The sequence below is a fragment of the Calonectris borealis genome, chromosome 8 (genome assembly GCF_964195595.1).
Source record: "Calonectris borealis chromosome 8, bCalBor7.hap1.2, whole genome shotgun sequence".
NCBI lineage: Eukaryota > Metazoa > Chordata > Aves > Procellariiformes > Procellariidae > Calonectris > Calonectris borealis.
This window is the reverse complement of record NC_134319.1, coordinates 30,110,435-30,124,323: the sequence shown is the minus strand read 5'-3', so window position 1 is coordinate 30,124,323 and position 13,889 is coordinate 30,110,435. Positions and strand designations below refer to the sequence as shown.

General features: G+C 40.7%; 1 protein-coding gene across 24 annotated transcripts in view; it reads left to right on the top strand.

The window, feature by feature from the left end:
* The window catches only part of PRRC2C (proline rich coiled-coil 2C), a 76,673-nt gene that overhangs the window by 37,978 nt on the left and 24,806 nt on the right, over positions 1 to 13,889 (top strand). For all 24 annotated transcript variants that reach the window (XM_075156702.1, XM_075156687.1, XM_075156693.1 and 21 more), the window contains 7 exons: positions 304 to 2,667; positions 3,847 to 4,055; positions 4,663 to 4,817; positions 5,281 to 5,623; positions 6,114 to 6,199; positions 7,201 to 7,389; positions 10,259 to 10,510. In XM_075156702.1, the coding sequence (XP_075012803.1) occupies positions 304 to 2,667; positions 3,847 to 4,055; positions 4,663 to 4,817; positions 5,281 to 5,623; positions 6,114 to 6,199; positions 7,201 to 7,389; positions 10,259 to 10,510 (3,598 nt within the window). The remainder of the gene's footprint in view (positions 1 to 303; positions 2,668 to 3,846; positions 4,056 to 4,662; positions 4,818 to 5,280; positions 5,624 to 6,113; positions 6,200 to 7,200; positions 7,390 to 10,258; positions 10,511 to 13,889) is intronic.

The window sequence follows — 13,889 nt, the reverse complement described above, 5'->3', positions numbered from 1 at the left end:
ATTTTTTGCTGTACTGCTGTCTGGGTAATACTTGTTATAGTAGCCTGCTAACTTGGAGGCTTCATTTAAAATTGCATGTATAGCATTAACAATAATAGATTCCTAAAGCTAATTGTACATTTGATACTGAACTCTTAATCAGGATATTGACCTCTACAACTAGCAGCCGCTATAAAGATTAATAACTGTTACTTTCTTGAGCTGACCTTAATCCTTCATAGAAATAGAAAATATCTGATTTAAGTAAATGTTTGAGTAAAATCTTTTCCCCCACCCTAACATTCTTAATTGCTTGCTGCTTAGGTCTGAGGCACACTTGGAGCAAGAACGAGTTGCTGTCCCTGCCACTGCTTATCCTGTAGAACACAACCAGTTGGACTCTCATCCAAAGACAGACTTTTTCAGAGAATCAGGAGAGGTGGAGGTACAAAAGTTCCCAAGCAGGCCTTTGGAAGACGTACAACCTCTCCAAACTGACACACCTAACACAGCAGTTAATTTTGAAGGAGTGAATGAGAAAGTTACACATAGCTCTCCGGAAGAATTGATGCCTGTGGGAGAAAGTCACTCTTCGCTAAAGAGAAGCATTTCCCATGGTTCAAGTCACTCTCTAAAGTCAGAAGACCAGAGGAATGAGACAGCAACAAATATCCCTAAATTAAATAACAGGCCTATTGAGACAAAGGAGACAATTGAGAGACTTGAGATTAAGCCAAAAAAAGAAATTTTGATCAATAATAGAACATCAGAAGGACCAAAACCTGAAAAAACTTTCAAACCTAAGTCTGAAACAAGATGGGGTCCTAGGCCAGGTTATGGCAGGAGAGATGAAGGTGGTGATAGACCAGTAAGAAGATCAGGTCCTATTAAAAAACCTGTGCTTAGAGATATGAAGGAAGAGCGTGAACAGCGAGAAGAGCGTGAGCAGAGGAAGGAGAAAGAAGGAGAAAAGACAGCTAGTGAAAAACCTAGCAAGTCTGAAAAAAGTGACAAAAAGGAAGCACCTCAAGTGCCACTGCCTCAGGCTGAGCCAGAGACATCCGCCTCCAGCAGCGTTCCTCTGGCTAAGAAGGTAACCCAGGATGCTGCTCCGACACCAGCGAGCCAGGAGAGCAGTCAAACTGAGACTGCAGCTAAAGCTCCGGTTCAGCCACCCACACCTCCGGTCCAGCAGCAGCTACCAGCTGCCCAGCCTGCTGCTCCACAGCTTCCCCCTGCAGTACAGCAGCAGCCACCTGCTCAACCAGCAGCACAGCAGCAGCCACACGTTCAGCAACCAGCTACTGCAGTGAAGGAAGAAAAGCAGACTGAGAAGGTAGTTAGCAAGGAGGTTGTAGAGAAACCACGCTTAGAAACCAGACCAGTAAAAAGAGAGCCTGGCTTACCACCTAGGACATACTGGAAAGAGGCTAGGGATAGAGACTGGTTCCCAGATCAGGGATACAGAGGCAGAGGTCGTGGGGAGTATTATTCTAGAGGTCGTAGCTACAGGGGTTCTTATGGAGGACGTGGTCGGGGCAGTAGAGGCCATAATAGAGAGTACCCACACTACAGAGATCCTAAGCCTAGATCAGACCATGTGCCTTCAGGGCCAGTTAGGCAAAGAGAAGAGAGTGAAACTCGTAGCGAGAGTTCTGACTTTGAAGTAATCCCAAAACGGCGGCGACAGCATGGTTCAGAGACGGATTCTGACAGCGAAGTTCACGAAAGTGCAAGTGACACACTGCTTTCGGACAAAGACAGTCTAATCAAAGGCAAGCACCCAAAAAGAGAAGAGAGAGCTGATGGCAAGAAGCCTCCAAAGCCCCTGTCGTTCAAACCTGAAAACAGTATCAGAGTAGACAACAGATCCCTAGAAAAAACATACATAAGAGATGATGAGAACAAACCCAAACCAGGATTTCTTCCTAAAGGAGAGCCTTCTAGACGAGGCAGAGGGGGAATGTATAGACGTGGTGGCAGGGATCCTGGTGGGCGTCCTCCACGTCCGTCTACAATAAGGAGACCAGCCTACAGAGACAATCAGTGGAACCCTAGGCAAACAGACATCATTAAACCAGAAGACGGGGAGCCTCCAAGAAGAAATGAACATTACGGTCCTATACCAGTTGATAAAAGACCTCCAAAATTTGAGAGAAAGTTTGATCCAAATAGAGAGAGGCCACGAAGACAAAGGCCTGCTCGACCTCCAAGGCAAGATAAGCCACCACGCTTTAGGCGCCTAAAAGAAAGAGAGGCCGCATCAAAGATAAATGAGGTGGTAACCAACTCATCAACAAGTGCCACAGTTAGTAATGCAGTTAGTGAGCCCTCCAACACTGCTCTGGATGTGTCAGGAAGTAAGACACCAGACTTGTCCAACCAGAATTCTTCAGACCAGGCAAATGAAGAATGGGAAACAGCCTCAGAAAGCAGCGACTTCAATGAGAGGCGGGAGAGGGATGAGAAGAAAACAGCAGATGTAGCAGCACAGGTGGCTGCAAAGGCAGGAGAAAACGCTGGAGCTCCAAAAAGGGAAATAGCCAAGAGAAGTTTCTCTAGTCAGCGGCCTGGAATAGATCGTCAAAACCGACGTGGCAACAATGGGCCAGCTAAACCGGGGAGGAACTTCTCAGGGCCTAGGAGTGAAAGGCGGAGTGGTCCTCCACCTAGAAGTGGAAAAAGAGGGTGAGTACCAGCTTCTGTAAGGAAGCATATATAGTCGTAGTCTTCTGTTGTCCTCTTGTGGTTCAAAATCATTAATAGTCATTTTAGATTTGTAATAACTGGCAGAAAAGAGAGTAAGACAAACACGTGCACTTGTGGCTGTGTACTTTCTGTTTTTTCTGTTTGTATACAGACACTTGGAACATGGAGCTAAGAGCAGAGTGTTCTTATATGTATGCACAGTGTTAAAAAAGCCTAATTAAGTAAAAATTGCAGTGCTGTTTCTCAGAGTCGAGCTATGTTTCTCAAGATTTGGATGCAAGCTGAAATATTAATGTGAGCAGTTTTGCAGTTTAGTGCATAAATTGCTGCATTGCATTTGGCTTTTTGTATTCATAGATCAATCACCTAACATAGTCGAGCAAGTTGAGAAATGCTCGCCATTGAGACTAAGTTTTGTTTCTCTATATGCTAAAATTAATTGAAACTTGGTAATTATTTAATGTTACTATTTGCCCACTGTTTTGTAGCCACAGTGCACAGTAGTCTGGTAAGTGGGAGGCAGGACCAGATATTTCTTCATTGAATGCCTACCCTGTACTCTAGGACTCCTGGTGCTTGTAGGTTGCTATATTCTAAGTTCAGGTTTTGCCTGGGCTTAAAAACTTGTGATCGGTGTTCTTACCTCTGAGTTAAAACTCTTAAGGGTTTCTTTGGCTAGTCACTTAAAGGTGATGTTGAAGCAAAAGTTGGGTATTCCAGGTTCCACAGCAAAGTCAGAATGCTGCAAATCTGATTCTTAGGGCTTCAGATAGCTTTTGGCAAGTGAGCCTGTGGAGCGAGTATATTGTACCTTGTTTTTATTTGCTCACATTAGGTACTGTAAGCTTCTGTTTTGTTTTTTCCATGGAAGGCTTTACTGGAGTACATAGACCAAGCCAGAGTTGACCTTAAAATTATGCTTTTTTCCCTGTGATTCCTTTTGGCAGCAGTGTGTTTGATATGTCCCCAAAACAGCTTTTGCTGTTAAGCTTCTGCTCCTTAAGCATTGAGGAGCTGAAAGTAAAAGTCTGGAGCCTACTAAGAAGTTGCACAGTAGACACTTGGAGCCTTATAATGTGATCTGCATTAGATTGTTAACTCCTTTCTGAGTGTTCTCTGTGGCTGGTCATTAACTTTCTCAAATATTTTCTAATATAGGCCATTTGAAGAGCAGACAGCAACTGTGCCTGGTATTGATCCCACCAACAGCAACTCTTTACATCAGGAGGATGGAGGTGTTACTGCTGCAGGACAAAAGAGCACCAAGGATGCAAGTGGCAAAAAGAGAGAAGAACCTAAGGCTGGTCCAAAGAAGCCTAAGGAAAAAGTGGATGCCTTGTCTCAATTTGATCTTAATAATTACGCAAGTATGTATTGATAATATGCTAACAAGAATTTGTAACCCTGCTAGCTTTGCTGCATATAGAGCTAGATGTTTGAAAACTTAAAAAAAAGGAAAGGTGATTTTTTTTTTTAAACATCAGAATAATTGTGTACTTGAGTTTTGGTACCTTTGTCATGTCTAATTAACAATGTGTTTGCCTTTAAAAGGTGGCAAATCTCATTGTGTGTTTTTATGTATAGATAAGAACAATTTTGTTCTATCACCTGATCTTAACTCTGTCATTCAAATCATTTTCCACCACACATTATTAATCTGCTTAACCTTCGTAAGCAAAGGCAGTAGATATCACTGATAAGCTTACAGCTAATATTCAGGAAGACTGTTCATTATTATGTTTCAGTTTTTATTTCCTGGAGAGTCTTGTACAGGAACTTCCAATTTTTCACTTCTTAAAGATTAACTCCTTGTCTTCAAACTCAACAGCAAGTTGAAGCAGCAGCTTACCTTTAATCAGAGCCACCATCTGTGTATGTGGGGAAATGGCTTCCACTCTAAAGCAGATTTTGGCTTGGTGCGCTGCATCTGAAGCTGTTAAGACAGCAGCGTCCATACCTTTCCTTTTTCTATAGGTGTTGTGATCATTGATGATCACCCTGAAGTGACAGTAGTTGAAGACTCCCAATCTAACTTGAATGATGATGGTTTCACAGAAGTGGTGTCTAAGAAGCAACAAAAACGCTTGCAAGACGAAGAGCGCAGAAAGAAGGAAGAACAAACAGTGCAGGTACAAGACCAGCATTTATAATGGGAGAGAGCTCCCTGCAGTACTGGGAATGTTGTGAAGTGTGCAGAATCTTCTGTTCAAAGAAGCTATATTTTCACCTTATAAATATAACTAGATAGTTGTATTAATATTAAGTTTTTCAGAATTAGTAAATGAAATTAGTTTTCACTTGGTCATCTTAGGATTCTGTACTTCCTGGTTGGACAGTGTCAGGCAGGTGGAACTGGCAAACTGAAAACACCATTTTTCATACTGTGGTAAAGATTTATACTATTGCTTGTATATCAGTTGATTCCAGGAGGAAAATGGATGAGAAATCATTGTTCCTGTGGTTAAATACCCCTAAAAAAATAAACTTCTTTAAGACAGGGTTAATCAGTTTGCTTTTTGCTGCTACACAATGTACAATTAGTTGTCCATAGAGACTATCAGCTGTAAGAATAAAATTGGCTTGTGCTTACAGGTTTGGACCAAAAAAGGATCAAGTGAAAAAGGCCGAGGTCAGAATTCCAAGCTCCCACCCAGATTTGCCAAAAAGCAGCAGCAACAGGCAGCAGCCGCAGCTGCGCAGCAGGCACAAGCTCAGGCACAAGCTCAGGCACAGCCTCCGTGTACAACGCAGACTCCAGGTCAGCCACAGGCTTCTGTTCAGCCGCAAAACCAGGCTGCAGGAGGGACAGCCAGCACAGAATATACAGTGTCAGGCAAAGTTCTGCAGAACACCCAGGCTCACAATGGTCTAGGAACTGAATTATGGGAAAACAAGGTGCCTCCTACAGCAGTTCTAAATGACATCTCCAAAAAATGTAAGTGGTGTCTTTTGGATTTGGGGTGGGGGGCAAGCGTTGTAGTTGGAGAACGCTCATTGCCAGGTCTCTCTGTTAATGTCTCATTTCTACCTGCAGATATATTTTGCACAGGGAATAGAGGGCAGCATTCCCAAGTGCAGTGTTGTAACCTATGAATATCTTGGAAAAGAGATTTTTGCAGTATGATATTACTCAGTATTTTACGTTGTTGTCATGTTCTTCATTCAGTAGGAATGAGCAGCTCTCACTCCCTTGAGGAATCTGTGTTTTGTTGGGCTTGGTCATGCTTCCGAACATGATGATTGCCCCACTTGAAAGCAGCTAAATCAGTAGCATATTGTTGACTGCTGAATAGGTTAACAATTTCTTATCCAAAGCTTATTTAATCAAGAAGTCTATAATTTAATTCTCAGTCAATTGATAACTTTAGTCAAATGCATTTAGCAACATTGGGGTTTTTTTTAAACTCTCTTTTCTTAATTGTCAGTGGGACCCATTAGCCCACCTCAGCCACCTTCAGTCAGTGCTTGGAACAAGCCTTTGACATCTTTTGGTTCAGCTACATCTCCAGAGGTAAGAATGAAGGGAAGAAGAGTAGCTGTATATGAAGCTTACCCAAATGGTATCTCATTGGGGTTGGGTACAGATTATTCATTTGTTCAGGCGTGCACATACTTAAACTAGTATGTGTAGAATTCCATGAAGTCAGGAGTTAGTACAGAAACACAGGATACAGTACTTCTATGATTGTAGCATGGAAAAACTTTCTCTTAATAAAATCTCAGTCATTCACAGATTCTAATGATAGCTGTTATTCAGTGCATTTTTTAAATAAAAATATTGCCTAGTTTGCATGTGAACACTTGTGTACAGTTAAGTAATGTAGACAGAAACAGGATGTCTCCAAGGAACTAAATGTTTTTTGTGTCCCTTCTTAAATCAGAGATACAAAAAGCAATAGATGCTTTCTAACTATATTAGCTCTACTTACCCATGTAATTTGCATAGCCCTAAATTTTACGTTTAAAGTCCTGTGATTTTGTTTTCTTGGGCTTTTTTGGTCTCGATTGTGTTTTGGTCTCGATTGTGTAAGAATGTGACATAACTCTCTTAGGAGACCATTTTAACTGCATAGGGAGATCTGGAAATATTTTTTAATTTCTTATTGTTCTTCTCGAATTGAACATTAATTTTTGAACTTTCAGGAGAAAGTTTTGGACCTGAATCTGGACATTTTGATATTGCACTTGTCCCTCTCCCCCTTCTCTACCAATTCATCATCTTGATCTTGTTTATGTATTTCTCCACTGCTTTTTTTTATCTCCTTACTCTTGAGCTTGTATAAACAGTAGGAACTTGAGGAGGAGGAAGTGTATGTTCATATATTGTTTACTCTTGCAAATCTGTTGTAATCACAAATAATGCTTTTGCTTTTTTCTGCTTTTTTTGCAGAAAGTAAAAGTACCCTTTTAGAGGTTTTCAGCTGAGCATATTTTGTGCTTTTTTCTGAACCAGTGGCATTGTACTGATCTAGAAGTGTTTTGAAATGTGTTAAATGTTTACCTTTTAACTAGGGGACAAAGCCTGGGCAAGAAGGTGGAGTCGATCTTGGTATAGAAACTATTCAGTTTGGAGCCCCAGCTTCCAGTGGCAGTGACAATGAAGTTGGCCCTGTGCTTTCTGAGAAGTCCACTGATAAGCTACCAGAACCAAAAGAGCAAAGACAGAAACAGCCTCGGGCTGGACCCATCAAAGCACAAAAGGTAAAAGGTCATCTTAAGTACAAACTTTTAAACTTAAAGAAGTTCACCCAAAAAGAGATTACAAATAATGAAATACTCATTCAGTTAGGACTAGACCTATAAAAATTGCATTCCCCTTTTTATATTTCCTAAAACAATCAACGAGTTGGTCTTGGAGAGAAGAGGGGGAATTCAGTTCAAGAAGCAAGTGTACCTAAACAACATCCTAGCCCAGCAGATTTTGTCCATTGGTTCTGTGTTTGGAGCAAGGGATGTGACTAAGAGCAGGGACGGGATTATGAATTTGCGATAGCTTTGTTGGGAGACTATGGATGTGCTAGTGTTTTGTTTTTGTTTTCTAGTTTGGGGTTTTTGATTTTCTCTTGAGCTTACTTCGCTCAGGCTTTGACAGCTGTTTTGAAGCAGGCATTCTGTTTCTGCCCTGGTTATATCTCCAGTTTCAGTAGTTCTTCCTGCCACCATGCCTGCCTTGCCCCGCTCTGAATGGTGCATGGTGCCCTGCTTAGTTTTGTAGCCAGATTACCAAGATGAGTAATACGTCAAGTTGCAGGAAAATTAGTGTTTTGAGGAAAGGGAGGAATGTCAGAGCCACTGATTTGAAGTCTCAAATTCAAATGCACAGATGTCTGGATAATTATTTTTTTTTTGCAACTAATCTAGGAAGATTGGATAGGTAATCAAACTTATCTCAATTTAAAAAAAAATGTGTATTGCTTGCCCTCCAGAGATTTAGGGGCTCCATTCAATCATCATCTTTTATTTCCATTGTTACCACTCATAAGGAGTAATACTTTCTCCTCCTGTTGTTTAGATTACACTTAATGATCTTTCACGTTAATGAAATATACTTTCCTGTTATTTCCACCTCCAATGCATACTTATCTGTGCATCACTAGCACTCAGCACCAGCTTCTTACTCCCAGAAAGAGATGGTTATAGCAGATAAACTTGGCTGGTGACTTGCAGAACCAGCTGTTTCAGTCCCTCTTGATAGACGTCTGAGATTTGGCAGTGGTCCTGATGTAACTAAAGCCCTTTTGTCTTTCTAGAAGATAGGGTGTGTGTTTGTGTTGGTTGTGTTTGGAGGTTTTTTCCAAAAAAGCTGAAATCTGAAAGTGCAGTCACACATAGAATGAATTTAACTTCTGCTACATGAGGCACTCAATGGGTATACTGCAATTCATGGTCTTATTGCAAAATATGAAACCCATACAGCAGAGAAATATGCAGTAGTTAATACTGCTGGTGAATTGTAGTAACCCAGCACATTCAAAACCTGTATCTCAGATATACTAGCAGCATGCCTAAAACTGCCCCCGTGAAATCACTTAAAGATACTGAGCTCCAAAGTTGAATAAATAAATAGAGAGAGAGACTACTTTACACTGTGTAGAAAGTTCCTTTTTTCTGCTTGGTTATAGCTAATCAAGAGTCCTTTAGATTTTGTTGAAAGACAAATGTGTGACTAAATGGTAAATTCATTGGAGATTAACATTTTTGTGCACTCTTCTGAATGAGCAGGCTGTAATCCTTTAACTGTCTTGATGACAAAAAACCTCCAACAAACAAACAATTCCTACACACCCGCCACTCCCATGGTGATATTGTTTGCTATGAAGCCTAAATACAAACTTATGTTCAGGATTGGAGGTTAGTATTGTTGGACTAATAGGGGCAATGTAAGAGACCATACTTGAAACAAAGCAATTTACCTTTCCAAGTATGACCTCAAAGTGTCTGGAAGAATTTCTGCCTCTGCAAACTGTTAGAGCAAAAAGTATTTGGAGTGAGGTGGGTCTGATGTTCCTGACTGCTGCATTGCAGAGCTCTGTTTCTACTGTTGTTTTCTTCCTTCCCTCTGAAAGCTACTCTCTGCTGGCCTCCTGCGGGTACCAAATACCTTTGGGAAACTCCACCCTCCCCAAAGCCCAAAGGCATTGTATTGTAAAGAGTCTTCATCTACTCCTGAAACAGCTGGTTTGTATTTATAGAGACAATACCAGCAGCTTCTGTCTTTCCACTATCAAAGCTTAAGGAATAGGATTTTAAGTACTGCCTGTAAGGAATTTTTGTGCTGTTCTGTAGTGAAATGGGCTGAGTAGTCTCAGCCAGAAAGGATATGGCTATTTAAACAACAGAGCATTTGGGTTCCCTGAGGCCCTTCATTCTGCTTTAATTCAGCTGCACAAAAAGGAACTACTGAATTGCAGCAGTTATTCCAGCCATGGTGTCTGCAATATAAGGCAACACTTGCGCCTAGGTGTTTTATTTTTTCTGGATATTCCTGGTGCTCAATTCCTAGGGAAAAATGCTGCCAACATCCATACATCAAGATATCTTCAAATGAAGATAGAGGCTTCAAGTTCAAGTTTCCTGGGGCCCTGTAAAATCCCGATTCTCTGAAAATTAAAATAACCTGTATGTATATGAAGTCTTGTGACTTCTATACTTTTTTGTGCTTATCTTGTAAGGAGAGTCAAGCTGGCTTTCTTCATAGAATCATAGAATCATTAAGGTTGGAAAAGACCTCTAAGATCATCGTGTCCAACCGTCAACCCAACACACCATGCCCACTACACCATGTCCCTTCTTCTATAGGTTTGAACTAGATCTTATTTTAGTTGAACTCTTACCACTTCACATAAAACATGTACTGCTTGAAAACAATGATTTAGAGTCCTAGTGTTCACCATTAATGCATTTCAGGTACATATTGCTAATTTAGTCTCAAATGATTTATCCGTTAGAAAATGCTTACCCTTCAGGAAAGCTTTGTTAGATTTAAACAATTATTTTAAGCATGTTAGAGTATTCTTGTGGGATAGGACATGGGGGGGAAGACATAACTGACAAGTTAACACTAACTTAGCTTCCAGACTTGAGTCCGGTAGAAAACAAAGAGTATAAACCTGGTCCTATTGGGAAAGAGCGTTCTTTAAAGAACAGGAAGGTGAAGGATGCCCAACAGGGAGAGCCTGAGGGACAGGAGAAGCCATCTCCCACCTCTGTCAGAAGTCCAGAACCTGTCACTACAAAGGAAACCAAAGCAGCAAGTGAACTGAGCACGGAAATAGGAACAATGATATCTGTGTCTGCTCCGGAGTTTGGAACAAACACAAAGGTAAGAAAAATATTGACAAGTTACTAAGCACTGTATGTAAAATATGATTACAATGATGTAACTGACACTTAGTTGCCTGCTGGTGGTAGTTACCTGGACAGCAGAGCCCACTGACTAGCAGATATGAAACTGCTTGAATTAAACAGTTCTCCCAAAGTTGTATGGAGACATATTGTTTGTCATACCCCTGTACAGAGATCACCTTGGAAGGTTTTAAACTTTTTTGCTGCCTTATGAATGTGAAAAGTCTGTCCTGAGCCTTGCTGCGGAGAGTGGCAGTGGAGCCTGGTATAGGCAGATTCTGTAAACTCAGATATATGTGACATATGCAAGATGAGTGCTTGACTTTCAGTAGAGAACTGGAGTGAAGTAGTGTGCGCGATGGTTGGTTGAGTGCATGGATGACCTGAAGCTGTGAGTTAAGTGCTGTTCTGTGAAAAAAGAAATCTCTAAACTAGGAATATGCTAAAGCATTGGATGAGGCTCGTTCAGTTCACCTAAAGGGTCTGTATGTCAGCTCCTGTTGGCTTGGATATTGTCAAGGTATCCCTTGCAGAACTCCTTCAGGATGTTGTCCGTGTGGAACTCCCCTGACTTCTCTATAACTGCTCAACAGTGAGACAGTGACATGCTGTCAGGATTCATTGTTCTACAGCTCAGTTCTTAGCTGTGGTGCATTGATAGCACTGGCTGAAAAACATCTGCAGAGGCGCTCTCCTTTTTGCCTAAGGACCTGTGTGGGGACTGCTCTCCCTAGAGCAGCATTGTGTCTTGAGCAAGAACTATGGTTGTTATCTCTCGAACGTAAAGAAACCATGCAGTTTGAGTAGCTACTAGTGAAGTTACACCTGCTTTGGTAAAGGAAAAATGCTTCTTGTATGTTTGTAAAGCAGTTTTGTGAGTTTAGACTCAAGTTTGTTGCATGCTGTCTCAATCTTCCTTTCCCTAGTCTTAAGCAGAAATTTTCTGATGCTATTTAGGAAAACTGATCCTCTGCAAAAGTTGCATTAATAGTTGAAGAATCTGAAATACAGATCACTCACAATTTATCTTTGTCACCCGCAGTTGGCAAAAAAAAAAGACAATTTGGGCAGTTCTTTGCCAAGTGTCATGCAAGCAGAAGATGCTATCTCAATGAAGTGTTGTTACGGAGCAAGTGTTAAGGAGGATATTTGTGTCTGACATGGTAGCTGCAAACTTGATTTTTGAGTGGAATGGCAAATACGTAAGAAAATTCAGTGCTGGGATTTCTCATCCTTCCTGGCACTTTCCATCTTGTAAGTAGATGTGAATGGTTTATGTTGATACCAGAAACAGATAAAGTGCCCTTCTTGTATGCAGGATCAGAAGTGTAGAGCTGTAAACACCATCTTGCTCAAGTATTTGGTAAGAAGGCTGTTTGTATGTGTCATGTGCTTTCTCACTGTCTTTCAAGCTCCTGTGACCAGAGCTCAAGATAAGAGGAGGAAATGCTTCTACGCGGCATACAGAATAGGAAACATAGCTTTGTTGATTACTCCAGGCTAACTCGATACGGAGTAGCTCTACTAAAATCAGCATAATTTCCCCCCTACAATTGTATTTTTAAAGTATGAGATCTTCAAAAGGGAAGTCTGGATTTTATGCCTTTCTCGCCTGAGTTAAACATGGGTTGCCAAGGTTCTTTGAACCACCACAGTATTAAAGCGCCAAGCTTCTGTCTTCTGGAGGGAAGACCAGAGTGAAAGGAAACTTTCCATTTTGTGCTGGATATGAAAATTCCCAGTAATTTCCTCATGAAGTGGTTGCTAATAGAAGCATTTAATAATAGGCCTAAATATTCCTGCCTCAACAGTTCCAGGTTTGCTTTTGAATTCCTTTGTCATGAGTAGTTCCCGGGGCATCAGAGTTTTTTCTAGGAAAGGGGTGGTCATATTTTATATTTAATTCTAAGGAAGCTGAACCAACAACCTGCAGATTTATTGGATAAGATAAGTTTCATCTAGATTTTGCGGGAATAAACCAGTCTTGCTACTTTTTAAAGTGGCTTTTAAAATGGGTTCAAATACTGCTCCGGCCTTGGAGTTCCCGTACTGATCTGTATTGCAGCTGCTTTCTCTTGTCTTTGTACTCTTTCCATTGCTTATTAATGAGGGAAGAAGTGATGACATCTTTAATCTGTTGTTTCAATGTCAAGTGTTGAAGTTTTAGCAAACCTGAATGATTTCTCTTTTGACACGCTCTAACATCCTTCTCAGAGACTACTGCTCAGCTTCCAGGAAGGCACACTTGCTTTAGTGTATTTGCGGATTTAAATGTCTGTGAAAGTCAAGCCAGCTGTCCTCCTTCAGAAGCTTTGTAAGAGTACCCCATCCATCCCAAAACAAACACCTTAATAAGAGCATATGCATTTAATTGTACAATACTGTTTTACCTTAGAAACTGTAAAATATACATCAACTCATACTGGTGAGATGTTTAAGTTTAGAACATAAGCATGATGCTCCGAAGCAGTTGCAGCTGTTTCTCTTGGGTTTTGCAGTATTTTTGGAGTAAAGACAATTTGATGTGTAAGTGTCTGAATCGGGTAAAACACCTTACCCCTTGCCTTTCCCCACCTTACCATCTCTAAATTTTTGAAGCTTTCAAATCATAGGAACGATCAATACCTGGTTGTGGACATGACAATGAAATGTTTGCACAGGTAGTTGATAACAGCTAAGTCTTACAGAGACGGTGTCTAAAAGAACACAGGCTGTACGTGAGAATAGATTTTGAGTATCTGACAAGCTGTCTGGTTTGGGCAATTTACGTAAATCAGGAACAAATCAAATAGCTAATTAATCCCATATAGTACCCTGATCCTTTATAGCAAGGTCAGCTCTGAGGTTTGCTTTGCCCTTTTGTTCATAAAGTCACTTCAGGTTTTGTGATCTCTTTTTGGGCAAAGTAGGTAGTTACAAAAAGTTTGCCTGTTCTTTTTCTTCAGGTATAAATAACTTGTAGATAACTCCAAAAAATCATGTACAGCTTTTTGCTTTTGTTGTTATTACTGTTACTAGTTTATAATAAAGTAATCAGTTGGTTTCTTCAGTAAAACAGTTGTACAGGAGAATCACTTTATTTGAATTACAAAAGCTTATGGTGATAAGCCATATCTAACAGACTCCTAGACTTATTATACCAGTAAATGAAGGATGGTGGTTAACCTACAGTTTATGGAGTGGTGTTCTTACGGCTAAAGCATTGTCTTATCTGCATGTTCAGCAGGTAACTCATCCTTGTAGGATGGTTCAGCATTGCACATATACTTCTAAGGGCACCAGAGTTGATACAGTGATTTGTTTTTAATTCTAGTGAAAAGGCATTTTTGTGCTGTAAGTTTCCAAAGTGAGAAAGC